The 26603-nt window shown below is 39.5% G+C and overlaps 1 protein-coding gene and 4 pseudogenes across 3 annotated transcripts; 1 reads left to right on the top strand and 4 right to left on the bottom strand.

The window, feature by feature from the left end:
* Positions 1-7297: 7297 nt before the first annotated feature.
* Positions 7298-9124, bottom strand: LOC147944553 (uncharacterized; annotated as a pseudogene).
* A 4333-nt stretch (positions 9125-13457) lies between these two features.
* LOC104789589 (butyrate--CoA ligase AAE11, peroxisomal-like) lies at positions 13458-20750 on the top strand (annotated as a pseudogene). The gene is made up of 3 exons (XR_015558510.1): positions 13458-13655; positions 19071-19924; positions 20044-20750. The product of XR_015558510.1 is annotated as a butyrate--CoA ligase AAE11, peroxisomal-like (transcript).
* A 479-nt stretch (positions 20751-21229) lies between these two features.
* Positions 21230-22313, bottom strand: LOC147944552 (dirigent protein 21 pseudogene; annotated as a pseudogene). The gene is made up of 2 exons (XR_015598092.1): positions 22106-22313; positions 21230-21833 (listed from the first exon to the last, which is right to left on the bottom strand). The product of XR_015598092.1 is annotated as a dirigent protein 21 pseudogene (transcript).
* On the bottom strand, positions 22313-22957 carry LOC147944551 (secreted RxLR effector protein 161 pseudogene; annotated as a pseudogene).
* Positions 22958-25190: 2233 nt separating this feature from the next.
* LOC147944550 (uncharacterized) lies at positions 25191-26186 on the bottom strand. The gene has a single exon (XM_087512635.1). It carries the CDS (start codon positions 26184-26186, stop codon positions 25191-25193), a length of 996 nt encoding a protein of 331 aa, XP_087368761.1.
* Positions 26187-26603: the final 417 nt, after the last annotated feature.

Here is a 26603-nt window from a genome sequence, read left to right as displayed (position 1 = left end):
GGTGGTGCTGAAGTCACGGGAAGGAGAGATGCAGCAGTTATGAGCCGGCAAGGGCATGGTTGCCAAGTACATAAGATTTTACGAGAATCCTTCATGGCAGGATAAACTAATCGTTGCGACGATGGTGGATGAAATTCATTGGAGATGGACAGGGATTGCAAGGTTCAAGGTTTTGGTAAGCTTGGTGGGGAAAATAAGTCAAGTGGTTTGAGTTAGCAGCCTGCAAAGCATTTGAAGCGGTGAATCAGAATATGCGAACGCATGGTACTAGTTTGTTTTATTACGCTTGTATTGATGATTTGTTATGGAGAATTGCCAAGCGGAAAGCTATTTCTGGAATAAGCTATCTTGTGGAAGTTTCCTTAAGAGGCAAGTTACAAGAGATTCTTGGACGAACAAGAAGGTTGATATTCAGGTGGCGGTGAGTTGATGTCGGCTTACTGGATTATTTGTTTAGTAGAGCTGAAGACGCAGCTAGGGGATTTGTTGAGCAGGGGACTCTTTTGTCTTTTTACTTCACTGTGGGGAGCGACGGTGTTCGTCAAGAAGAAGGACGAGGTATGAGTTTATGAGTTTGTGGCGATGTCGTTCGGGTTGACTAACGTGCCAGCAGCGTTTATAAGATTGATGAACAGCGTGTTTCAGGAGTTTCTGGACGTATTTGTCATCATTTTCATCGACGATATCCTGGTATATTCTAAGAGTCCTGAGGAGCATACAGTGCATTAGAGGGCAGTTCTGGAGAAGCTGCGGGAGCAGAACTTGTTTGCCAAGTTGAGCAAGTGCAGTTTTTGGCAGCGTGAGATTGGTTTTCTGGCTCACATTGTTTCTGCAGAGGGAGTTTCTATAGATCCAGAGAAGATTCAGGCTATTAAGGATTGGCCTAGACCGCAGAATGCCACGTAAATCAAGAGTTTCCTTGGTTTGGCAGGTTACTACAGAGGGTTTGTGTAGGGTTTTGCGAGTAGGGCACGCCCTATGACTAAGTTGACAGGGAAGGACGTTCCTTTTGTGTGGTCACAGGAGTGTGAGGAGGGCTTTGAAAGCCTTAAGGAGATGTTGACTACTACGCTAGTGTTGGCTTTGCCTGAGCAGGGAGAACCCTATGTGGTTTATACAGATGCATCTAGAGTTGGTTTGGGGTGTGTGCTGATGCAGCATGGGAAGGTGATTGCCTATGCTTCACGGCAGTTGCGGAAGCATGAGGGCAACTATCCTACTCATGATTTGGAGATGGCTGCTGTAGTTTTTGTCCTGAAGATTTGGAGATCTTATCTTTATGGTGCAAAGGTACAGGTGTTTACAGATCATAAGAGCCTGAAGTACATATTCACTCAGCCCGAGCTGAACTTGAGGCAGAGGCGGTGGATGGAGCTGGTGGCAGATTATGATTTGGAGATAGCCTATCACCCTGATAAGGCTAAAACACGGTAGCGGATGCTCTGAGTCGGAAGATGGTAACTTTGGCTCAGGAGCAGGAGATGGAGTCTCTGGTAGGAGAGATCAGTGCTTTGAGCTTGTGTGATGTTTCACAGGAACCGTTGGGTTTGGAAGATGTTGATAGAGCAGATCTTCTGAGTAGGGTGCGGTTGGCTCAGGAGCAGGATTTGGGGCTGGTGAATGCCTCAAAGGATGTGGATTCAGAGTATCAGGTCTCAGATAATGGTACTATCTTTGTGCATGGTCGGGTTTGTGTGCCCAAGGATGAGGAGTTGAGACAGGACATCCTGAGAGAGGCTCATGCGAGCAGGTTTTCTATTTATCTAGGAGCAACTAAGATGTACTGTGATCTCAAGAGGTACTATCACTGGGTCGGTATGAAGAAGGATGTAGCCAGTTGGGTCTCGAGGTGCGATGTGTGTGAGCTAGTGAAGGCTAAGTATCAGGTTCCTGGCGGTTTACTGAAGAGTTTACCCATTCCTGAGTGGAAGTGGGATATGATCACCATGGATTTTGTGGTAGGATTGCCAGTGTCACGGACCTTTGATGCTATTTGGGTCATTGTGGACCGGTTGACTAAGTCAGCACATTTTCTGGCCATTAAGAAGACTGATGGAGCAGCGGTCTTGGCTAAGAAGTATGTGAGGGAGATAGTCAGATTGCATGGGGTGCCAGCGAGCATTGTGTCTGACAGGCATTCTAAGTTCACTTCGGTGTTCTGGAAGGCATTCCAGGCAGAGATGGGCACTAAGGTGCATATGAGTACATCTTATCATCCCCAGACAGATGGACAGTCTGAGAGGACGATCCAAACGCTGGAGGATTTGCTGAGGATGTGTGTGTTGGATTGGGGTGGCCATTGAGCAGATCACATGAACCTGGTAGAGTTTGCTTACAACAACAATTATCAGGCGAGTATTGGGATGGCTCCTTATGAGGCTTTGTATGGGAGGCCGTGTCATACACCGTTATGTTGGACTCAGGTGGGGGAGAGGAGCATGTTCGGGACAGATTTTGTTCAGGAGACCTCAGAGAAGATTCGGGTTCTCAAGCTGAACATGAAGGAGGCTTAGGATAGGCAGAGGAGTTATGCTGATAGGAGGAGGAGAGATCTTGAGTTTCAGGTAGGAGACAGAGTGTACCTCAAGATGGCCATGTTGCGGGGTCCGAACAGGTCATTGACTGAGACTAAGTTAAGTCCGAGGTATATAGGTCCGTTCAGAGTGATTGAGCGGGTGGGACAGGTAGCATATAGACTGGAGTTGCCTGAGGTTATGCGTGCGTTCCATAAGCTTTTCCATGTGTCTATGTTGCGGAAGTGTCTCCGTGAGGGGGAGCTGGTGTTGGCTAAGATTCCTGAAGATCTTCAGCCTAACCTGACTTTGGAGACGAGACCAGTGAGGGTTCACGAGAGGAGGATCAAGGAACCTCGAAAGAAGAAGATTCCTTTGATGAGAGTCCTTTGGGACTGTGATGGTGTTGAGGAGCAGACTTGGGAGCCAGAGGCGAGGATGAAGGCAAGGTTTAAGAAGTGGTATGTGAAGCAAGCCGCGACTTGAGCTTGTCTAGCCTGGTCCCATCTGTAATCCGTGGCTGGAGTGGGAATGGAGTATTCCAGCCCATCTCTCTTCTTTACTCGGTCGCTTGGGGTGGTTGGTTGTGCGACTCAGTAACAAGATGAGTTGGTGCTCGGGGTACAAAGTTTCCGTGAAGTGGGTTTTTGAAGGAAAGTTTCCTGAAATAGAAGTTTCCAAAAATGGAAAGTGCTAAATATGGAAAGTTTTATGGGAGTTAGAATTTGTCCATTTTAGCAGTGGAGAGCCTTGGAGGGGCTTGTGTGGCCTTAGTGGCGGACTTTTGAGTCAGTGTGCCCATGTGTGGCGGTCTTTTTAGACATTGTGTGGCCTTTGTGGCGGGCTGTTTAGCCGTGTGTGGCCTTTGTGGCGGGCTGTTTAGCCATTGTGTGGCCTTTGTGGCGGGCTGTTTAGCCAATTGTGTGGCCTTTGTGGCGGGCTGTTTAATCAGAGTGCATGTTTAGGCAGTCCTTCGGAATAGATGGTCTTTGTGACGGTCCTTCGGGAAGAGTGGCCTTTGTGGCAGTCCTGTTTAGGAAATTTGTTTGGCCTTGGTGGCGGTCCTCTTTAGGATATTTGTTTGGCCTTGGTGGCGGTCCTGTTTAGGATATTTGTTTGGCCTTGGTGGCGGTCCTGTTTAGGACATTTTGTTTGGCCTTTGTGGCGGCTCTTGTGGCATGTATATGATCCTGAGAGGTCATGAGGTATTCCAGTGAGGGGATATGTGTTTAGTAGGACATTGAGATGTTTTACGCGAGCCACGGGAAGGAAACCAGGATAGGGATAGGACTCAGATGTGTTCAGAATTGTTTGCACGCGGCTTTTGGAGAACTTAGGTTCTCCTAGTACTGCGATACTCAGAGACTTTGTGGCTTGGGAGTATGGTTGGTATATCGACTTCAGATGACGATCCGGGGGCACGTTGTAGGGTGGCAACCCGAGAGCCGAGTTTTGATTTTTCCTTATATATTATGGCATGCGGGTGTAGGCCCAATGAGGAGCCAATATTATGGCATGCAGACTTATGTCTGATGAGGAGCCAATAAAAACTCAAGGTTTAGGCCTATGAGTAAAGGAAAGTCAAAAAGTTGAGAGCAAATGACGCCTGGAGCGTGAGTCTATCGCCTAGAGGTGACCTTCTGTAGATTGGTCGGAGGAGTGCGGGCCGTGGAGACGGTTGCACGGGAGTCCTTGGCTGATGGTTGTTCAAGATTTGAGGAGGAATCTAGATTGGTGGGGGAGAATTGTAACATCCGCGAACCAAAAGTTGGTTTTTGGGGATGGGTGTCGATCGACACCAAGGGAGTGTCGGTCGACACCATTAAATTCTGGTTTGGCCAGATTGGGTTTTTAATCGAGTTGGTTCGGTGTGGTTTTAAGAAACCATTGAACCGGGTTATTTAAGCGGGTTTCGACACAAGAATGGTTTTGGAAGTTTATTTTGTCACCGCTTTGTTGTTTTTGAGAGAAGGGAGAGAAAAGCATTGTTCCTGAGATTTTGAGAGAGATTGGTGAGATTCCTGGCTGTTCTTGAGAGTTTTGGAGCTAGGAAGGATCTAGAAGCTTGCTAGGAGGGTTGGATTCGTTGCTATTGGTCTTAATCTTCCTACAAAGAGGTGAGTGCATGACCCTGGCTTATCTAAGCTAAGATCTCTAGTTTTTCTGTGATTGGGTGCTTATGTGGTTGTTTCTTTGAGTTCTCTATGGTATTTCGTCGCTGCTATGGCTGGGTTTTAGCTTCTGGGAATGCATGGAGCGGATTGGAGGCGAGATTTGGAGTTTTTGATCAAAAGAAATCGATGCTTGGCATCGGTGTCGGTCGACACCAGTTGGGGTGTCGGTCGACACCAACGCGAGGGCTGCTCGAGACTTTGGCGAGTGTCGATCGACACCATGTGGAGGTGTCGTTCGACACAAACTAGGGTTTTCGGGAGTGTCAGGCATGGTGTCGGTCGACACCAGATTGTCAGTGTCGATCGACACCCTTCTTTCAGCTACGATGGATGTTGCATGCTTTGTATATTGCCTGGTTTGTTTATTGATTGTTGATTGTGGCATGTGGAGATCTTATTTCTTGTGTGTATAGCCCAGTAGATGGGAGGATTGCCTCACTGAGTGTTTATCAAATACTCATGCATCTCAATTTGTGTTTGTGGTGCAGGTACAGGCAAAGGCAATGAAGAGGAGGATGTTCTAAGGACTCGGTTTGATGTTGTCTACCATTGCTAGGTTGCTAGAGTTGGGTCATTAGAACATTGTTAGGTTGCTGGTTCTATGTTTCCTGTTATTTGATTATTGGATATTTATTGGATATTGAGATTGGTTATTCCGCTGATGATTGTGATTGTGGTTAGTTGGCTAGTGGGTATGAGACTACTAGTTGTAGGTTATTTACTATATTATATTTATTATTTATTATCTAAAAAAAAGGTCGGTCCCTTCAGTTGTACGGTGCTTCTATTGGATCATCCTCGTAAGTGCGGGCAGTTAATGATTATAAAAAATTAAGTATAGATTTTATTTTTTCGAATTAATAGTAATTTTATTTATTAAAAAAAACATGTTTGAAACTTTTTAGTAGTAGTTTGAATGTGTGGGCAAAAACCTTTTTTAACTAACAATGATCTTAAAAATTGTTATATTGCAGGTTATTTAATGTTTGTGATTTTTTTTTGTTTATATATAAAATAATTTGAATTTTTAATATAGCACCAATTACTATTTTTTTTAAAACACATTCTTGAAATAATTTATAGTCAATAAAATGTTTTTAGTCTTAAAAATAAACAAACTATAATAAAAAGTATCAAATCCCATTAACAAAGTCTCAAAGTATAATATAAGCCCAATTCACAGTAATTGATATTACGCTTAATTTAAATTAAAATTAAGTTAATATAGTTTGTTATAGGAAAGTTACCCATATGCTTGTGTGGGAAAAATATATATTTTAAAAATAGTTAAACTAATTTAACAAACCAAAAGGTAAATTAATTATGAACTAAAAACCATTCCAACAAAAATTTAAATGGAAAATAATTAACCAAAAAAATTGCTATTATTTAATCTTCAATGATACAAAATGGATGTAATTTTTCTAATATAAACATAAAGTAACATAGCTAGATGAGTTACCCGCGAGCATTAACGACCAAATGTACTCAACAATAATAGTTTAAGACAATTATAATATTGAAAAATATTCTGATACATTATTTTAATTGTTTACTTTTAATATTTAGATGAAATGTTTTATTGGTTTTGTATTTTGAAAATTTTTAAATGAATTATATAGTTATTAAATTTATAACTAACATATCTTTTAAACTTTAGAAAAACTATCATTCACCTAATGAGTCTAGAATATTAACATATTCTTAAAATCAAAAATGACATATTTTCGGATCATAATTTGGACTCTACTCAATATAAATAATAATATGACATTTCATTTAGTGAGAGCAGAAAAAGGAAAAAGAATTCTTCTGTCAAGATATATATTTATCTCAAACTTGGAAAAGTCTTTTAAAAGATAATAATAAATATATTTTTTCAATCTTTTACATTTGCAGTATTTACCTAAAAGAATAGTCTAAATGTCCCCTTCTTAGTTTTATTATTTTGTCGTATTTAAAACTTTAAACTGATATACGATGATATAAGGAAAATTCTCATAAATAGCACAAATATAAGTTTTACTTCCAAATTTAGCAAATCATCAATAATGTTCTAAAATAGCATTTTATATCATAATCTCTAAACTCTAAATACGAAACTCTACTTCCTCGAAACTATACCCAAATGTAAAATAGAGAACCCAAACCTAAAAAAATGTAAAAAAAAGATTAAAATATAGTAAAAGTGTAAATAGTGTTCTTTAAAAAAAAAAAAGTGTAAATCGTGTTGCTTTTGGAAATTTCAAAATTAAACCCTAAACTCTAAATATTAAACCCTACCACCCTCAAACTTTTACCCTAAATGTAAAATAGAGAACCCAAACATAAAAAATATATAAATTTAAAATATTGTAATTAAGTAAATAATGTTGTTTTTGGAAGTTTGTGGATGTACTATAATTGTTTAAAACAATTATTTTAGAGTCATTTTATGATATTTCTCATGATTTAAATTACCTTCTTCAAACTGTCAAATTTGTTATAGTTATCTCAATATTACATACAATTCTTTACTAGAACTAAAATAATACCCAAAAAAAATCAAAATTATACGTTTAGCTTAATAAATCTGACTTCTACTGTTTTGGCTCAGCATGAATTTATACACTACAAGAAAACAACCGATTTGCGATGGAAGAATTCATCGCAAGTCCCTCGCAAAACGACATTCACAAGGGATTTGCGAGAGACAAAAGTTCCTCGCAAATCGCGTCTCGCAAATTTCCAATATGGAAGCTCCCAAAAAATACTCTACTTGTGCCAATTTTGAGCGCTTCCATATCCATCTGGCATGTTTGCTGGTGTGTGATAGTTACCCCTACGTTTACATGTTTCTTGAGCGCCATAGTAATCAATCTACTCAAACAAATCATTTCCAGAGACATAAGTTGGTGGAGGAACACGCACAACTTTATTCTTTCTAAACAACTTCTTGTTCTTCCGGTACGGATGATGCAAGGGAAGAAACCGACGATGACAATCAAACCAACAAGGTTTTTGCCCATACTTTAACTGAAACGCTTCGGTACGATCCATACAATAAGGACATGATAATCTTTCGTGTGTTGTCCACCCAGATAACATGCCGTATGCAGGGAAGTCACTAATCGTCCACATTAGCATTGCCCGCATATTGAAATTCTGTTTTCGCGACGAATCGAATGTCTGAACACCTTCATACCACAATTGCTTCAGCTCATGAATCAGAGGTTGCAAGAAGACATCTAGAGCTCGCTTTGGATGCTTTGGACCTGGTACCAAAATACTCAAGAACAGAAATTCGCTTTGCATACACATATCTGGAGGAAGATTGTATGGCGTCAATATAATAGGCCATAAAAAATACTGCCTCCCTGACATACCAAATGGACTAAAACCATCTGTACACAACCCAAGATAAACATTCCTACACTCTTGAGCAAAGTCAGGATATACCGATTGAAAATGTTTCCACGCCTTTGCATCAGATGGGTGTGTAATTTCTCCTTCTTCAGTAGAATGTTCTGCATGCCATCTCATTGCCGCTGCAGTCCGTTTTGATTGGTATAGGCGTTTCAATCTATCAGCAACATGCAAGTACCACATACGTTTATATGGCACTCGCGTCCTTCCTTGAGTAGGCTGATATCTCGGCTTCCCGCAAAACTGACATTCCTGCAACTTATCATCATCTTTCCAGAAAATCATGCAATAGTCAACGCACACATCAATCATTTCAGATGGTAATCCAAGACTCGCAACCAACTTCTGTATTTCATAGTAGTTCTCAGCCGATACATTATCAGGTGGCAAATACTCTTTAATGAGTTCAGCCCAAGAATCCATGCAATTCTCACTTAAGTTATTATCAGCTTTAATAGTCATCATCCTAGATGCCAATGATAACTTAGAATGCCCTTCTCTACATCCATCGTAGATAGGTTGATTTGCAGCATCTAACATAGTATAAAAACGTTGTGCATCTACGTTGGGTTCTTCTGTATTAGTCTCAGGAAATGCAGCAGTAGTTTCATGAAATGCATCATTAACCATATCATGAAATCTATTTTCTTCATTATACCCAAAAAAACCAAATTGATCAGATTCTTGATGCCCATAATTACTAGGTTGATCAACAGCATAATTCATACTACTACTTCCAACATTACTGCTACAACCCTCTCCATGACGAAACCATACATAGTAATTTGGCATAAATCCTCTATTATAAAGATGCTTCTTCACTAGATTAAATTCCAAATACTTATCGTTGAAGCACTTAGGACATGGACAAAATATTGTACCGTTTTCACGAGCAAAGTCTTGGTTGGTTGCTTGGTACATGAAAGCGCGCAACCCATCACAAAACTCTCTCGTCACATCACCGGTCTCCGGATTTCTGTAATTGTACATCCGTCGCATTGTGTATATCTCATGCTGCCCGACTCCAAACATTATTATAGAATTTAAAAGTGTTTAGACTTTTTTTTAGCCTTTTTTCTTTCACAATATTTTTTTTGGTAGTAAAAGTGTTTTTGTTGGAAGTATTTTGTGTTGTGGTTTCCATGGATCATGAACTTGCTATTTATAGGCTTACTAAAAATAGTTGCTATGGATTTGCTAGGGAAATTTGCAAGGGATTTGCGAGGGATATCTAAAATTATTTTTTCCTTGCAAGGGATTTGCGAGGACTTTACTGTTTTACCGACAAAACAGTTACACTCGGGGAAAACGTGGCTACCGACATCTTCGCACCTTGCAATTCCCTTGCAAATTTGCTACGGAATAAGCCATCGCTAATCCGTCGCAATTTGCGAGGAGGTTGCGAGTATTTTGCGAGGAATTTAAGCGGCGTCGCAAATCTGTAATAATTCCCTCGCAAATTTGCGAGGGTTTTTCTCGTCGTAAATTTTGCGAGGGAATTGCAAGTATCCTCGTGTTCCTCGCAAACTACTCGCAATTCCGTCGCAAATTTGCGAGGGCGTTATGCTGTCGCAGATATCCATCGCAAATCGACTGTTTTCTTGTAGTGATATTTTATAAGGAATATTATTGAAGATTTATGAAGATAGTTTTGTTAGGTTTAGATATATTTCAATTCTTATTTTTAGATGTATATCTTTCTTGTAAGATCCAAATTTGCATGCTTCAGTCACGTAATTGTTCCACACATACATGGGATCGTATAAGTGTCGGCTCTAAGCATGTACTTAGGGTGCAAAGGCATAACGTCTACTTTTTTTTTGATAAATTTGTACATAACTTAAGGTACACTTAATAAAACAATTATATATATATATATATATATATATATATATATATACTTGTGAAATTAAATTATTTATAGGTTTGTACAGAATAAATAATATTAATGAGACATGATTGAATCCTAGTTAAACACCATTAATATATATGAAAAAATTGAATCTAAATAAATCGAACTCTGATAAAGATAGCGACTTAGGAGTAGTGATGTTAAAATGGGTATTAAGCCCGCGGGTCTAAACAGGCCTAGCTTATTTTTTTAGATCTGAACCCACTTAAAAAATCTACAATAATAAACGGGTTTATACGGGCAGACCCATTAAGACCCGATTATTAACGGGTTTGAGCAAAATATTATCGGGTAGCCCGTTAATTTTATTTTCAGAATTTTCCAAGTAAACCGATGTCGTTTAGCTTTGTCCCTAAAAAACATCTAACGCCTATCTAGGTTTTTGACTTATAAAAGAGATCCGGTGAATCTTAGTTTTTAATTATTTCTCAGTCGTCGTCTGCTCCATTCTTTTCTAGAACTTGAACTGAGAAACGCTCGAAGGTTTGACCTTAGGAGACGACGACGGGATCCGACATGAGGAATCCGGTGATGGGACAAAGAAACTCGGTGGAGTCTCGTCGTGTTTGTGTTGTGGTAAAGTTGTAGCTGTGGCTGATATGGATCTTTGGTGGAAAGAGAACCATCTCTGCTTGTTTCCACCAATCGGAGAAAAAAAATTAGGTTTTTTTGAGAGGAGAAGGAAGAAGAAGATGGAGAAGAACGGTTTTGATGATTAAACCGGAACCAAATTAAGTTTGATTAAACCGGAACCAAATTAAGTTTGATTAAACCGGAAATCTTAATCAAGTTGATATTTTAGTTTTGTTTTAATATATAACCTAAATCAAGGGAGATTATAAACAACAATACGGAATTGGTAACGTTGATGGCAAAAAAAAAATTCATCTAAACGGGTCTAAAAGGGCCAAATAAATGGGCAGGGTCTAAAAGGATACAGGGTCTAAATGGACAAGATATAAACGGGCAGGTATAAACGGGTCTAAAATGGGCAGGACTTAAATGGGCAGGGTCTAAATGGGCAGGGTAGTCCCATTTTAACATCACTACTTAGGAGGCACATGAATAGTTTGTGATGGGTTGATCATAGAAAAGGAAAAAGATTGAGGGAAGCTTGAGTAGAAGGAGGCGAGATGGAGACAGCGTTGAACTACTTCAACATAGTCCATCACCACATGCAGTTTTCGAGAGGATGTCAAATGTTCTTTATCTTCCTTGATGGCCAACTTGAGATATCGTTTTCAGCCCTTGTCTTGCGTTTTCGGCTCTCCCGAGAGGAAGAAGAAGAAAATAAAAGCGACTTTCCCTTCGGTTCTGAAGGTTGTTTCTTGGTTGCAATTAAAAGCTCTTTCAGCTATTCCTTGGCCTTGAGTAGATGGGGCTCTGAACAGGCGGCCAGGTAGCAGGGGCTGTCTTGGTCAACAAAATAAGAGACGGAGATTAGAGCCAGAAGACAGGATGAGTCATGCCTTGGAGATTTTAGGCCACCTCTATGTGAAGGTCATCCGTGTGCGGTTGAGGAAAAAAGGACACCACTGAAAGATTATTATTTGAGAGAATGTCCTACTGAATTAAGATAAGAGACTTGAAGAACTGACCATGAGAAGGTCTAAGGAACGATGGAGGGGGTTGGTAAAGTCTGGAGATTGAAGGCAGAGTCACGACGTAAGCATCTTTATTAAAAGTCGATTGATGGAGAGCTTTGGTTTTATCAGATTTGTGATTCTAATTTAGTCTTGTTTATATAAAGTAACGTAAGCATTGGATGTTAACCATTGAAGCTCTCCAAAGGCATGCTTACGTCAACCAAAACCGCGTAATCCCATCCTTAGCCAATAACAATGATCCAAACGATTAAATATCGCAAGGTGTATGAGATCAAGTGATCAACTATACATGTAGACTGCATTTTCATATATATATATATATATATATATATATATATATTTAAAAAAAATAGTTTGTAATATACATAAAAAGGTCAATACTTTAAATTTAATCTAATTAATATAATAGATAAGTCACACAATCAATTCATTCTTTGTTTAGACATTAAATACATCTGACATGAGCATTAGATGACAATTTTTGTTTGTTATTATTGTAAATAAGTCCCACAAAAAAAAAAGAGTAAGCAAAAAAGAAGAAGCACATCTATATACAAAGGGAATTAAAAAAAAGAGTTGCAACCGTGATAGATGTGGTAAATAGCATACATTTTACAATCACATGTGATCACAAACCGGCTCGAAGATGGATTGTTAGGGTTTAGGAAAACCTAATTAAAAGAGAGAAAGCTAATTGATAAAAAATTAAAAATTAGATTATTTTACTTAATCGTCCGAAAGATTCAAAATATCATTCGAATATCAAAACTATTGTCCCATCAACCATGCACCTCAAATACTATAGTACTTTTGAATCCAAGTAAAATTCCAAAAAAGAAAAAAAAAAAAAAAAAAAGAAAAAAACAGAAGGAACAAAAAATTAAACCTAATAATACCTTTTTAATTTTATTTTTATCTTTTTGTATGTAGATATCTTCTCAAACACATCAAGAATTACCATGATTTGTAGTTCTAAAATCCCACGGTAAACCCTAAAACAAATTTTAAACAAAATCAAGTCAGTAAGATAATATTGGTCTATAGTCGAATCAAAGGTTATTGAAAACTAAATCAGAAAATCATTAGCACCTTAATAGAAAGAAAAACAACAATAATAATCCCGTGATATAAACAAACAACCACTACAGAGAGAACTAAAAATTAAAATCAGATGCAATCAAATGAAGGACCAAAATTATAATACAAATAAAAATAAAAATTTGAGAACATGATAATAGATTAGGGTTTTTTCTTGTTTTGGAGTTATGGAGAATGATTAGGGAATCAAGTATTTATAATAGAAAACCACTTATGATTTTAGGGTTTTTTGAGTATGGAGGTATATGTTATAGGTTTTTTTTACAAAAGCTCATTTACATATATTCAGGTTATATTGTCGATTATATTTAGAATCCAAGGAATATCGTTATAATTATCTTTACCTATTTTAACATTTAAAATAATATAATTTTTTTTTAAACGGATATTTGTAATGTATTCTAATATTTATCTTTCATTTTTTAAAAGAGAGATATTGCATATAAATTTATTAGATTCTCGTTTTTTTGAATTTTTTTTTTTTTTTTTAAACTTAGAAAAGGGTAAAAACGTCCAGTTTTGAATTTCATTAATGGCAAATTAGTAATCTTAAGTCTGAGGATGAATGTGGTGCGTTTCACCAATCTAAATAGGCGAGAAAAGCTTGTCTGAAAAATATTTTAAGGACAATTTTCATTAAAGGCAAAAACAGTCATTTTTTGTGAGATTGGCTGTGAGCTCTTTCGACTATTCCTTTGATATATTAGATGGATTTGCATACCCTTTCACTCACATACACACGTACAAGATGGATAAACTTGAGTTATGTAAAGCAAACAACGTTCCTCTAACTCCCATAACGTTCTTGAAGAGAGCTTCCGAGTGTTACCCCAATCGAACTTCCATAATCTATGGAAATTATCGTTTCACTTGGCCTCAGACCTATGACCGTTGTTGTCGTCTCGCTGCTTTTCTCCTCTCTCTCAACATCACCAGAAACGATGTGGTATATCTTTTCCTTTCACCTTACTTGTCATTCTCTTATTATCTTTGATGATGCTTAGCAAATTGGATATTGCTTGCACCATCCTTAGGAGTGTGGTCTTGATTGGCAAGTGCTTTAGAAACTTTATAAAACCAAAAAATTATTACAACCAAAGTATTTTTTTTTCTTTGCCAGCAGAATACAAGATTAGCTGAAACGAGCCAATTAGACGGAAAATTGTTCACACAGGTAATTGGAAGCGATTCCACTCTAGCTCTACGCGCCAGTTTGTCCGCTCTACCATTTTGTGATCTGGGAATCTGAACAACAGAGAATGAAAGGAATTCATCCTTATCTTCTTTAATAACGTCCAGATATATCTTGAAAGCAGGCCACTCGGAAGGCGAAGACACCATCTTCACCAAATCAGAACAGTCTGTGAGAAAAACTACTTTCTCATTGTCTGCACCAATCATACATCGCATTGCCCAGATAAGGGCTTCCACTTCTGCATGGAGGGGTGACAAGATAAGGCGGGAATTAGATGCACCCATAGCGGGAGATTCTCCCTCAGGAGAAATGCAATACCATCCTCTACCCATAAACTGGTCAGTCGCCTTCCAAGATATGATCCATCTACAAAGCATCGGTGACTAGACCCATAACCATGAACCGCGTCACAAGTCTGAGCCATAGACATGGATAGAGGTCGAGAGCCACTTTGAGGGAAGGATCCTAGGGATTCTTCTTGAGCTGAAAACCAAAGCTTTGATTCCTCTTCCGCTATCCGTAAGATTGCTACCGGATTGGAGTCCAAGTTGCTGAACAATTTATCATTTCGGGCCTTCCAGATATACCATAGAATCCACATAAACACTTCTACCAAAGGAGTGTCCTGATGATATGATAATGGAAAGCAATGAGGATAATCAAGTGGAAGCTGAGCTTGTTTCTGAGGATGCTATGCTTGTACATGTTGGACCAATGACAAGGGCCAGGACCAAACAGCTTGCTGGAGCTGTTCATTTGATATTTGAAGATATTTGGAGCAAAGAGAACATGGGAATTTCTATTGGGGATGATACCTATCAAGTCCAGCCCACTGTGAGCATAATACAGGCCCAAAAAAACCCAAAATAATCACTTTATTTTGTGGTCAAAGAAGGATGACGAAAATGGAGTTCAACTCACCTTGGGAAAGACACCTTGGGAAGAGAAACATGCACCAAGGGTTAAATCTTCATTCAACTTACTATCTTTATTATCTTTTTAGTTTCAAGAACAATTAATACTTGGCTTTGTTACCAAGTTTCTTAAACCCTATATAAACACATGTAATCTCATTTGAGAATCATCAATCAATTTCCTTTTCATTTTATGAGTCTATCTCTTTGTTCTTTGTCTAGAACACTTCTTTGTTTCTTGGTGAGTAATATCCAAGCAACAGCCTCCTCTTACTGGACTAGTGTGTCATATCTAGCAGTGATTGGAGTTGGGAATATCAGCAGCCTTCCGCAACTGTTGTGCGACCCGTCAATCCATCAAATCTCCCTTGTTGCACCTTGCACCCTGGCGAGTTTCTATCTTTTCTAATCCGGCTGAGTGATCCTCGAATTTGGGCGTATCACCTGAAATCTCCAAAATAAGGAGTCCATATCATCATACACAGAGTTCGAGGGGAAGCAACCCGAAGTGGTCGGGAATTTGGACAATCCCCAAACCTGCCTAGCCGGAGGACATAAGAAGAGAGCATGGTTGACTGTCTCCTCCGCCCCTCCACAAATCGCACATTCCATGTCACAACTTAGTCCACGACGTCGTAGATTAGCTGTTGTCGCCATATAACCCGTAATTGCTTGCCACAAAAAATGTCTGACCTTTGGTGGACACCGAATCTGCCAGACAAATGCCTGTAGAGGAATAATATTGGGGCCGGAAACAGGGGAGTCACTCTCTGGTTTCTAGCGCAAAGCTTGATATCCAGATTTAACTGTATAAACACTGGTTTTTGTCAAATGTCAACCCAAGCTATCCGGTGTGGAAAGATTGCCAAGGGGTAAAGCAGAAATAAGGGCTACATCCTCCGGCTCGAAAAAAGCCGAAAGCAATGCCAAGTTCCAGGAATGCGGTGTCCTGTCAATGAAAGTTTCAACTCTAAGCGTTGGATCGGCTGGCGATCCTGAACGCAATGCTAGTCTCGGAGATTGAGCAGGAATCCAGGGGTCAGACCATACTGTAATGGAAGCCCCAGATCTGACCCGTTTAATGAGTCCTTTGTTCACCAGAGAGCAAGCAGAAATCATATTTCGCCATCCATAAGATGGAGAATAAGATTTAATTGGATCCAATGGATCAGAATGCCTATAATATCGTCCTTTGAAAACCTTTGCAAATAAAGAATCTGGAACTGAAATTAACCGCCATAGTTGCTTAGCCAACAATACGGTATTAAAATCATCCAGACACCTAAACCCCAAGCCTCCCTCCATTTTATCAACACACAACCTGTCCCAAGCGATCCAATGTAAGCCCCGTGTTTCCCCTGAAGAGCTCCACCAGAAGTTAGAGATTGCACTAGTAAGTTTCCGTGTAACTATTTTCAGGATTCGAAAGCAGGACATAACAAAGGTAGGAACAGCGGTCGCAACCGATTTGATCATGACCTCTTCCCCCCCCTCCCCCGAGACAGTAACCTAGCAGGCCATCCACTAGCCCGTTTTTGCAACTGATCCTGGAAAAAAGAAAATATTTTGGTTTTCGACCCACCAAGACTTTCTGGGATTCCCAAGTATGAACTCATACCACCCAAAGTGGTAATACCCAAAATGCCTTTTAAATCCTCACGCACACCCGCATCTACTGTATGTCCAAATTGAACCGAAGACTTCTGAAAGTTTATCCGCTGTCCAGAAATCCGTTCATATTGTCTGAGAATCCCCAAAATAACTTCACACTGCTCCTTCGTAGACCGACAGAAAAGTAGACTATCATCTGCAAACAATAAATGAGAAATCGCCGGACAAGCAGTGGAGAGCTTAATACCCGTAATAAGTTTAGACCTTTCCGCTTTTCATAGATTCACAATAAGGACCCCAGTACAAAGGATAAGAAGATAAGGTGACAAGGGATCTCCCTGGCGAAGCCCTCTATACGGTATTATGGATCCATGGGATTGACCAATTAGTAGGACACTATATTCAACTGATGTCACGTACCACATGATCCAAGAAATCCATTTGTCACAAAAACCAAATTTCCGCAATAAATGTTCAACAAAAGGCCATTCTACCCGATCATAGGCCTTGCTCATATGTGTTTTGATGGCCATGAACTTGCCCTTGCAAGAGGGGTTGGTGCGGAGTCCGTGAAACATCTCCTGAGCAATCAAAATATTATCCGTAATCAAAATTCCTTCTACAAAAGCCGATTGTGTCTCAGAAATCAATGCTGGCAAAAACTTACGTAGTCTCTGACATAAGATCTTCGAGATAATCTTGTACCCAACATTACATAAGCTAATTGGGCGCCATTCAGACATCCAGGTCGGTTTATCCACTTTTGGAATAAGACAAATATTTGTCTTATTTAGGCGTTTGTCAAAACTATCATCCTGAAAGAAGGAGTCTACCGAAAGCTTTAAATCAGCCTTAACCGTGTCCCAATCACGCTGATAAAAAAAGGCCGTCATACCGTCTGGTCCAGGAGCTTTATCAGGATGCATCATAAACAGAGCCTCTTTAATTTCTCGTTCTGTGACTGGTTGAGTTAGTTTCTCATTAATTTCACCCGTGATAGACGTGCTTATTTCACCCAATGATTCCTCAATATCTGAGGGGTCTGTAGATGTGAAAACCTCTTGAAAATAAGAAACTGCAATATCCTGCACCTGAGTCTCCTCCATAATCCAACGCCCGGACTCATCATGCAACCCGACAATAGAATTTTTAGCTCTTCTTAATCTCGTTTGAGATTTCATATCCTGCCGCCTAGGATTCATACAGCGACCCACCATTGTTTTTGAGTACCCCGCTATCAAAGCTGTGTTATCAAAATATGGGATTTTGATTCTGCGCTTAGGAGCCATACCTTCGTCATTCTTGTTCTCCACATTCTTCCCCAATAAAGCACTCTGAGACATGATGAAGCTCACCACCCAGACTCGAACACACCAACCAGACAAGGAAAGAAAACTCTCAAAAATTGTAACAAGGAAACCGAGAACTGAAACAAGGAAGTAGAAAAAATTGTGATGAGTACTGAGGACTACAACACGATCCTTTATATAGTCCCAAACATTCCAAAGCCAATAAGCTATAAAACCTACCGATTTGAACCATAAATGGCAAATGATAGCCTCTTGATACGCCAGCATCAGAATAATATCCGGAATCATCCTGAAACCATTCAAAAGGGAAAATGAAATCAATGTTGATTTCCATTGTGAATCAGACGGCGATCCGATTCGAGAGAAAAATAAGCCTTTATCCCATACATAAAAGCATTGAATCGGTGACCACCATGCTTTAGTATCTTCCAATCGTGTCCTCTGTTTGTTTTTGAACCAAAAAAGGCAAGCAAAATTCTTGTGATACACAGAAATCAGAAGAGGATCTGATATCATCAATAAACCAGTCAAAGAAAGAGAGCGAAACCTTGATATTCTCCATTGCAAATCGATCCTCAGTCTGATTCAAAATGAGATCAAAAATCTGTCCCAAATCAAGCTTCTGCCATCGCCGGTAATAGCAGATCGGACAGACCAAACAGATCGCAAGGAGTGAGAGATTTGGGATATCTCAGCCACGAGGCCCATTAAAGCCGATCGAATCCCCCGATCCCGAATCCGCTTATCCAAAGGAACCCAAGATACCAAATTAACACCATATCTCCAAACGGACATTAAAGCGTCTCAGCTAAAACCATTTAGTCGAATCCATAAAAGAGGCAAGATAGAGAAGACGAATCAGATACCCCGAGAACCGCACAAACCCGATAACAATCCGACGCGAGCACACTGTAAAACATTCAGAAACCTAGATCCACCGTCGCCTTCTCCATCGCTTTTTCTCTCTGTTTTTTTCTCTTCTTCTACACGTTTTTTGAGTATATTGATATAATTAACCAAAGTATTTCTTTAATCCTATTTTTAGGATCTTTCTCTTTTCTTTTTTGTTACAGCCAAAATATTTCTTTAATTAATGTTTTATGTACAAAACATAATGCTTTCCAAAATTTTAATTTCTACAGCCAAAACACTTTAACAATAAAATCTACAACCACATCAAAAAAGTCTATAGCTTAAAAATTTTAAGTTAAAATCTATAGTTAAAAATCAAAAGCTACTCGTAACCAATCAGGTCATTTGTCACTTACTTATTTTGTTTGGGATGGTGATTTTAAAGATATTTAAAATTATTCTTCAATATTTGTGTCTAGGTCTCGATTTTGGCTCCAAACGTACCTGCCATGTACGAGGTGCATTTTAGCGTTCCCATGACTGGAACCGTACTTAACCCTATTAACACCCGTCTTGATGCCAAAACCATAGCCGTCATTCTCCGCCACGCCGAGCCAAAGGTCGTATTTGTGGACCATGAGTTTGCTCCTTTGAACCGAGAAGTCTTCCGTCTCCTATCCTTTGGTGAGTTACAAGCTCACTCGCTGATCATATTCATCAATGAGATCGGTTCCACTACGAATCCTTCCTCCAAGGAGTTAGACTACGAAGGTCTCATCCGAGAAACAGAAACTACACCCTCCCTGTCTGCAACTACGTTCCTTGTCCATGACGAGAATGACCCTATCTCTTTGAACTACACGTCTGGCACCACATCCGAACCAAAAGGTGTGGTGGTTAGCCACCGAGGAGCCTACTTGAGCGCTTTGAGCTCAATTATTGGCTGGGAAATGGCCATTCGCCCGGTCTATCTCTGGACTCTTCCAATGTTTCACGGTACTGGATGAACCCACACATGGTCTGTGGCTGCACGTGGTGGCACCAACATTTGCATAAGAAGTGTGACTGCCCTAGAGATCTATAAGAACATAGATCTACATGAAGTGACGCACATGTGTTGTGCTCCTACAGTCTTTAAAATTCTACTTGAAGGAGGTGGAACCGGCCAGATATCTAGGTCCCCGCCTGTCCGGGTACTAACTGGAGGTTCAGCACCGCCGGCTGCGCTTATTGAAAAAGTGCAGCGATTGGGATTCCAGTTGATGCACTCCTATGGCCTAACAGAGGCTACCGGGTCGGTTCTATTTTGTGAGTGGCAAGATGAGTGGAACAGGTAATATTCACCATGTCAGAATCTATATAGTAGAATCTTATATATAACCATGTTGAAGAGACTTTGCACAACAACCATGTTAAATAATCATAATGATTAAATGAAAAAATTTTAAACAGACTACCAGCGGATCGACAGATGCAGCTGAAAGCAAGGCAAGGGGTAAGCAACTTAGCCATAGCCGACGTCGATGTGAAGAACACGAAAACAAAGGAGAGTGTCCCACGGGACGTGAAAACAATTGGAGAGATTGTCATTAAAGGAAGTAACATAATGAAAGGATATCTAAATAATCCTAAAGCAACAATTGAAGTGTTTAAACACGGATGGCTCAACACCGGATATATAGGCGTGATTTATCCTGATGGGCACTTAGAGATCAAAGACCGATCCAAGGACATCATCATATCGGGAGGTGAGAACATAAGCAGTATTGAGGTCGAGAAAGTTCTTTACGAACACCAGGAAGTGATGGAGGCTGCGGTTGTGGCCATGCCTCACCCTCTGTGGGGTGAAACTCCATGCGCCTTTGTTGTTCTAAAAAAAGGTGAAAAGAAATCGATGACCAAAGAAGAAGATCTGATTAAGCATTGCCGTGAGAATATGCCGCACTATACGTGTCCCAGGAAGGTTGTGTTCTTGGAAGAACTGCCCAAGAATGGGATCGGAAAGATACTAAAGCCGTAGCTAAGAGATATCGCTAAAGGTTTGGTCGTCGATGAGGACGATATCGGTTCCAAGAAAGTTCAAGGAACGGGTGTTAATCAAGTTAGCTCAAAGCTTTAAGGTTACGTATATGAGTGAATTTATATGTTTCTTATATGTATTTATTTCCCTTTGTGTTTGAATTTATGTATTTCTTATAAGTTTGCAAGTTTTAATCATTAAATTTACGATAAATAAAAGGTTTTGTTTAACTCTTTGTAGTTGGATATTATATTACATCCTACTAATAGTGAGAAGAAAAAGTACAAAACATATAAAGAGAGATATATCATTGATGATTTGTTGTCTCTCTTTTCTTTTTGAGTGCCAATTTTTTTCTAAATCTACATTACAATTACTGAGTTCAAGCGCGGAATAAGAGGAAGATACATGTTCAAACCATGGATTTAATCTAACAAACAAATACAATTTGATATGAGGACTATTTGGAATTGAGATGATCATATTTACAACAAATTATGCAAATTCCAGCTCATGGAGACAATGATAGTACTGTTTTAAATGATAGATTAATAAAGTTACTAGTTGAATATTATTACTCGTTCAATATGAAAAAAATTGGTGTTTAGAAAATAATCATCACACAAAATACAACTTTTATTTATTTTTACCAGTTTCATATAATATATAAACAAGATATAAAATCACCAAACTTCCACAAGTTTTATTTTCTTTTATTCTAAACAAAAAGCGGTAAAATTAAAATGCACCCAATAAAGCAATAATTAATGCCAAATATAGACATTATATTCAATCACAGCATCACCACTAGTAAAATTGTACACAAAAGTCTTGGCCTGTGCATACCCTCTTCCGAACCTGAAAGCTCCCGTACCTCCGATGATCGGCATCTCTCTCACCTTCGACAATACAGCGTTCCGGCCATACATCGCCATGGTGCTGCCCGAAAATTTACCCTTAGTGAAAACCAAGTTAAAAGCCATAACGAGACCACTCTTGTTCTGGTCAACCGATGCATACATCCCTTGAGCTCTACCAACTTCCTCTGATGTTATTTCAGGCCCCACCGTCATTATGTCATCCGAGACTGCAACCAACCCGAAATCTGTTGCAAAAGAGTTCGTTTTTGGACCCGTAGCGACTTTGACAGAGGTTGGTTTGTCTCCGGAGACAATGTCGTGGAAGTAGAAGCATATGTGGGTTAGCTTCTCCAGTTTATGTCCTAGAAAATCACTCAAAACCTAAAGCTCTCTCTTGTTCTCTCTTAAACTCATTAGTTATGCAACACCCTTGCATCTTCTTATATAGTAAAAACCTTAGACAAAGTTTCCTGAATCAAATTGGAAAACTAACTTATTAGATATCTCCTAAATCTAAAATATGTATATTTAGTTTTTCTGCTAAATATACTTGTCTTTGGCCTTAAGCTATGTCAAGCTTATTCAACATCCTCCCCCTTAAGCTTGAACTCCTTCTTCTTCAAGTCTTGTACACCAATGAGATCCCTCATTTCTTTAAACTTGATTCTTCCAAGCGCCTTTGTTAGTATATCTGCCTTTTGCTCTGTTCCAGGAACATGCTCCACTTCAATTAGCCCATTCTCAACACATTCTCTTATAAAATGATACCTTCTATGTATATGTTTGCTTCTGCCATGAAAAACAGGATTCCTTGTAAGAGCTATGGCTGACTTATTGTCCATTAAGACTGATGTTTTCGCACAAGAGGATCCAGCAAATCTTGAAGCCAAATCGCTTGCTTTGCGGCTTCGGTTGCTGCCATGAATTCAGCCTCACATGAAGACATTGCAACCGTGTCTTGTTTCTGAGTACACCAGGTAATAAGACTATCATTGAGATAAAAGATGTGACATGTTGTGCTCCTACCATCGTCTTTATCTCCATTGTGACTACTGTCGCTATAACCGATGAGACCTGTTCTGTTTTTTCGAAAATATGTGAGACCATATGACGAAGTTCCGTGCAAATACCTAATGACTTGTTTCAAAGCAACTACATGAGATTCTTTAGGTTCGTGCATGTATCTGCTTAGCACTCCAACACAATACGAGAGGTCTGGTCGCGTGTGAAGTAGGTAGCGAAGACAGCCAATGTTTCTTCTGTACTCTGTCTCGTCGATGCTTCGCTCCTCTGCTGCTTTAGATAACTTTAACCCAACATCCATTGGTATGTGAACTGAATTACACTCTGCCATTCCAACTTCACTTAATATTTTTTCTGCATACCTTTCTTGGCTCAACGTGATTCCATCTTTGTGTTGAACTACTTCAATGGCAAGGTAATAAGTCAATCTACCAAGATCACTCATCCCAAACTTAGAAGCCATTCCTCTTTTGAAGTCTAGAATAATGCTTAGACTAGAACCTGTTACCAATAGATCATCAACATACACGGCTACAAGGAGAAGATGCTCTTTTCTTGCTTTCGATACAGAGAAGGATCTTTGAAGCATGTAACAAAATTCAAGTCCTTAAGAATTTTGTTTAGCTTTGTGTTCCATGCTCTTGGCGCCAGTTTTAGCCCATAGAGTGCCTTGTTCAGTCTGTATACCTTATCCTCACTTCCTTTAGCCACATATCCTTCAGGCTGAGTAACATACACTGTTTCTTTTAGCTCTCCATGAAGAAATGCGGTTTTTACATCTAGATGATGTATCTCCCAACCTTGCAACGCTGCCAGTGCAATGATAAACCGAACTGTTTCAATACGAGCAACTGGCGTGAAGACTTCATCAAAATCAACTCCATGTCTCTGAACATATCCTTTGGCTACGAGTCTTGCTTTGTGTTTGTTAATACTCCCATCAGAATTACGCTTTAGTTTGAAAACCCATTTTAACCCTATTGGTTTTATTCCCACAATACGATCAACCAAATCCCAAGTCTTGTTCTTTGTTATTGATGCAATCTCCTTATTACAAGCCTCCTTCCAAGCTTCTGATTTTTCTGCTTCCACAAACTCACACGGTTCTCCATCTATGACCATCAAGAGATGTTCACTTTCAGCTTCAGCGAGCAACACGTAATCTTCTAAGTACTTAGGTTTTGTCTTGGGTCGCGATGATGCTCGTAACTGTGGCTGAGGTTGAGCTTGTTCTTCATCTTGTACACTCTCTGTTTCTGGTTCTGTTTCTGGCTCTGTTTCAGCTTGACCGTTGTCATCGAAGCTATCTCCTTCGTGACTTTCTTCTTCGTTTCTCTCCATGTCTGCATTATTTTCGCCTCTAATTCCATTATTACCAAACTCCTCAAAGCTTATCTTAAATGTTCCACCATATTCATGTGTCTTCCTTCCTAGATAACTCCAAGTCCAGCTTTTACTCTCATCAAATATTACATCTCTACTCACCACGACTTTCTTACTTGTTGGATCCAACAGGCGATAGGCTTTTGAGCCTGGTTCAATTCCAAGATGCACCAAGAATCGAGACCTATCTTCAAGTTTCTTAAGGTGTTGAACCTCTGTTTTAGCATAACACACACACTCGAAAACACGCAAATGGTCAACGACCGGCTTTCTTCCCTTGAAAACTTTGTACGGAGTCTTTGTGTCCAAGGCTCTGGTTGCAACTCTATTGATGAGATAGGTAGCATGTCTCACAGCTTCACCCCAAAGATAATTCGGCATGTCCATGGTTTTTAGTATACTTCTAGTCATCTCCAAGAGTGTTCTATTTCGACGTTCAACCACCCCGTTTTGTTGAGGCGTGTATGGCGCTGTCAAGTGTCTTGTAATACCAGAATCATCACAGAATTCTTGAAACTCATGAGAGGTAAACTCTCCTCCCCTATCTGTTCGAAATGTTTTAATGGACTCTCCTGTTTCTTGTTCGACCATTGCCTTGAACTTCTTGAATTGTTTAAATGCATCGCTCTTCTCTCTCAAGAGTAGGACCACATATAGCGTGAGTGATCGTCAATTAAAACAAAGATGTACCTGTTTCGAGCAGACTTAGAGGGTGTAATAGGACCGCACAGATCGCCATATATGAGTTCGAGTAGTTTTGATGCCCGGAAAGATGTTGATTGAGGGAAGATTCGCCGTGTTTTCTTTCCGAGTAGACAAGAGACACACGTTTCCTTTTCAATTGGTATATTTGGTATACCAATTACCAGCTCCTTTTGTATCATCTTCTTTATGGTTTCTAGACCAACATGTCCTAACCTTTCATGCCATCTAGTAGAATCACTCTGTGCCATCAACTGCAGACATTTATTGGTTTCGCCACCTTCCATAAGGACTTTGTACAAACGATTTTTTGATCTTGTAGCCTTTACCAATAGAATACCGTTTCGATCATGCAGCGTGAGATAGTCTTCTTTCATTCTTACATCACATCCTGATTCTGTAGCCTGCCCCAAGCTTATGATATTGCTCTTTAAATCCGGTATATAGTAGACATCTGCCAGAATTTTCTTGTCTCCATTCTTTGTGATAAAAAGAACTGAACCTTTTCCTCTTATATCGATGCGTGAATCATCCCTGAACCGCACCTTACCTGTGACCGTCTTGTCAAGTTTGGAGAAGTATGTGAGATTTCCGGACATATGATTGCTCGCTCAAATTTCAAGATACCAGACATTGGTATCATGTTTTTCGAAATCGTTTGGTGTCACATTCTTCTCATTCAAGTAGACAACTTCATGTATCATAAGTTCCTCAGCTTCTTTAGTGTCCTCTTGGTCATTCTCTCGTGTCTCTTGGAGTTTAAGCAACCTATTTGGACATTCTGATGCATAATGTCCTGTTTTATCACACCGAAAACAAACCACCTTAGACTTGTCTCGCTCTTGCCTATATCCTCCGTTTGATTGATTCCAAAACCGTCCTCTTCCTCGTCCTCGACCGTTAAACCATCCTCCTTGTCCGCTACCTCTTCCACCTGAGCCATAGTTTCCTTGGTAAGGCTGAAAGTCCGTATTAGCATACATGAGCTTTCCTTGGTCGTTTGATTGTTCATCCTCTTCTTCAGCAGAGATCCGCTCCTCATAGGTTTTCAACCTTCCCACGATGTCTTCAAAACTTGTGGTATTAAGATCAAGCACTTGTTCAAGTGAAGCAATAATATGTATGTATCGCTTTCTTGGCAAGCTCATACGGAATTTCTTGACAAGTTTTGGTTCTTCAATGTTTTCTCCTAAGGCAGCAGATTTTGTTGACAATTCTGAGAGCTTACCCGCGAAAGCATCGATAGTGTCGGATTCTTTCATCTTGAGTCGGTCAAACTCGGCCATGAGAGTTTGTAATCGTGCTTCTTTGACCCTGTCAGCACCAACATATCTTGCCTTGATCGCATCCCAAACCGCTTTAGAATTATTGAGATCTCCAACTTGTAGAATCAGCACCTCCGGTATGGACTGGAAAAAAAGAACTCTCGCCATGTCGTCCTTCTCAACATCGGTCGTTCCTGGTTCTATAGCTTCCCAAACCTTATGCACTCTGAGCGTAATCCTCATACGCATGGACCACACGGTATAGTTGGTGATGGTAAGCATAGGACATTGTATGGACGAGGGATTGCTTTCTTTCGGTTTAGCCACAACGATATCACTCATGTTGTGATTTCAAACATAAGAACTTAGATTCTAGTTTAGCTCTGATACCAAATATAAAACTAGAACACAAGAACTTCAAAGAATTTAAGAACACAAGATAAAAAGAATTACTCTCTTTTATTAATCTTTAGGAAAATCACTCAAAACCTAAAGCTCTCTCTTGTTCTCTCTTAAACTCATTAGTTAGGCAACGCCCTTGCATCTTCTTATATAGTAAAGACCTTAGACAAAGTTTCCTAAATCAAATTGGAAAACTAACTTATTAGATATCTCCTAAATCTAAAATATGTATATTTAGCTTTTCTCCTAAATATACTTGTCTTTGGCCTCAAGCTATGTCAAGCTTATTCAACAGTTTTGTGCTACAAACTCAACTGAAAATGTGATTGTGTTTTAGTGGAAGTGCTTGCATTATTT

The sequence above is a fragment of the Camelina sativa genome, chromosome 5 (genome assembly GCF_030686135.1).
Source record: "Camelina sativa cultivar CO46 ecotype springtype chromosome 5, ASM3068613v1".
Taxonomy (NCBI): domain Eukaryota; kingdom Viridiplantae; phylum Streptophyta; class Magnoliopsida; order Brassicales; family Brassicaceae; genus Camelina; species Camelina sativa.
The sequence above is the reverse complement of the archived record's forward strand: the minus strand, read 5'-3'. Positions and strand labels throughout refer to the sequence as shown.

What these genes read in the sequence shown, in the direction of transcription:
- LOC147944550 (XM_087512635.1), bottom strand. Translation starts at nt 26,186, where the DNA reads ATGAGTGATATCGTTGTGGCTAAACCGAAAGAAAGCAATCCCTCGTCC.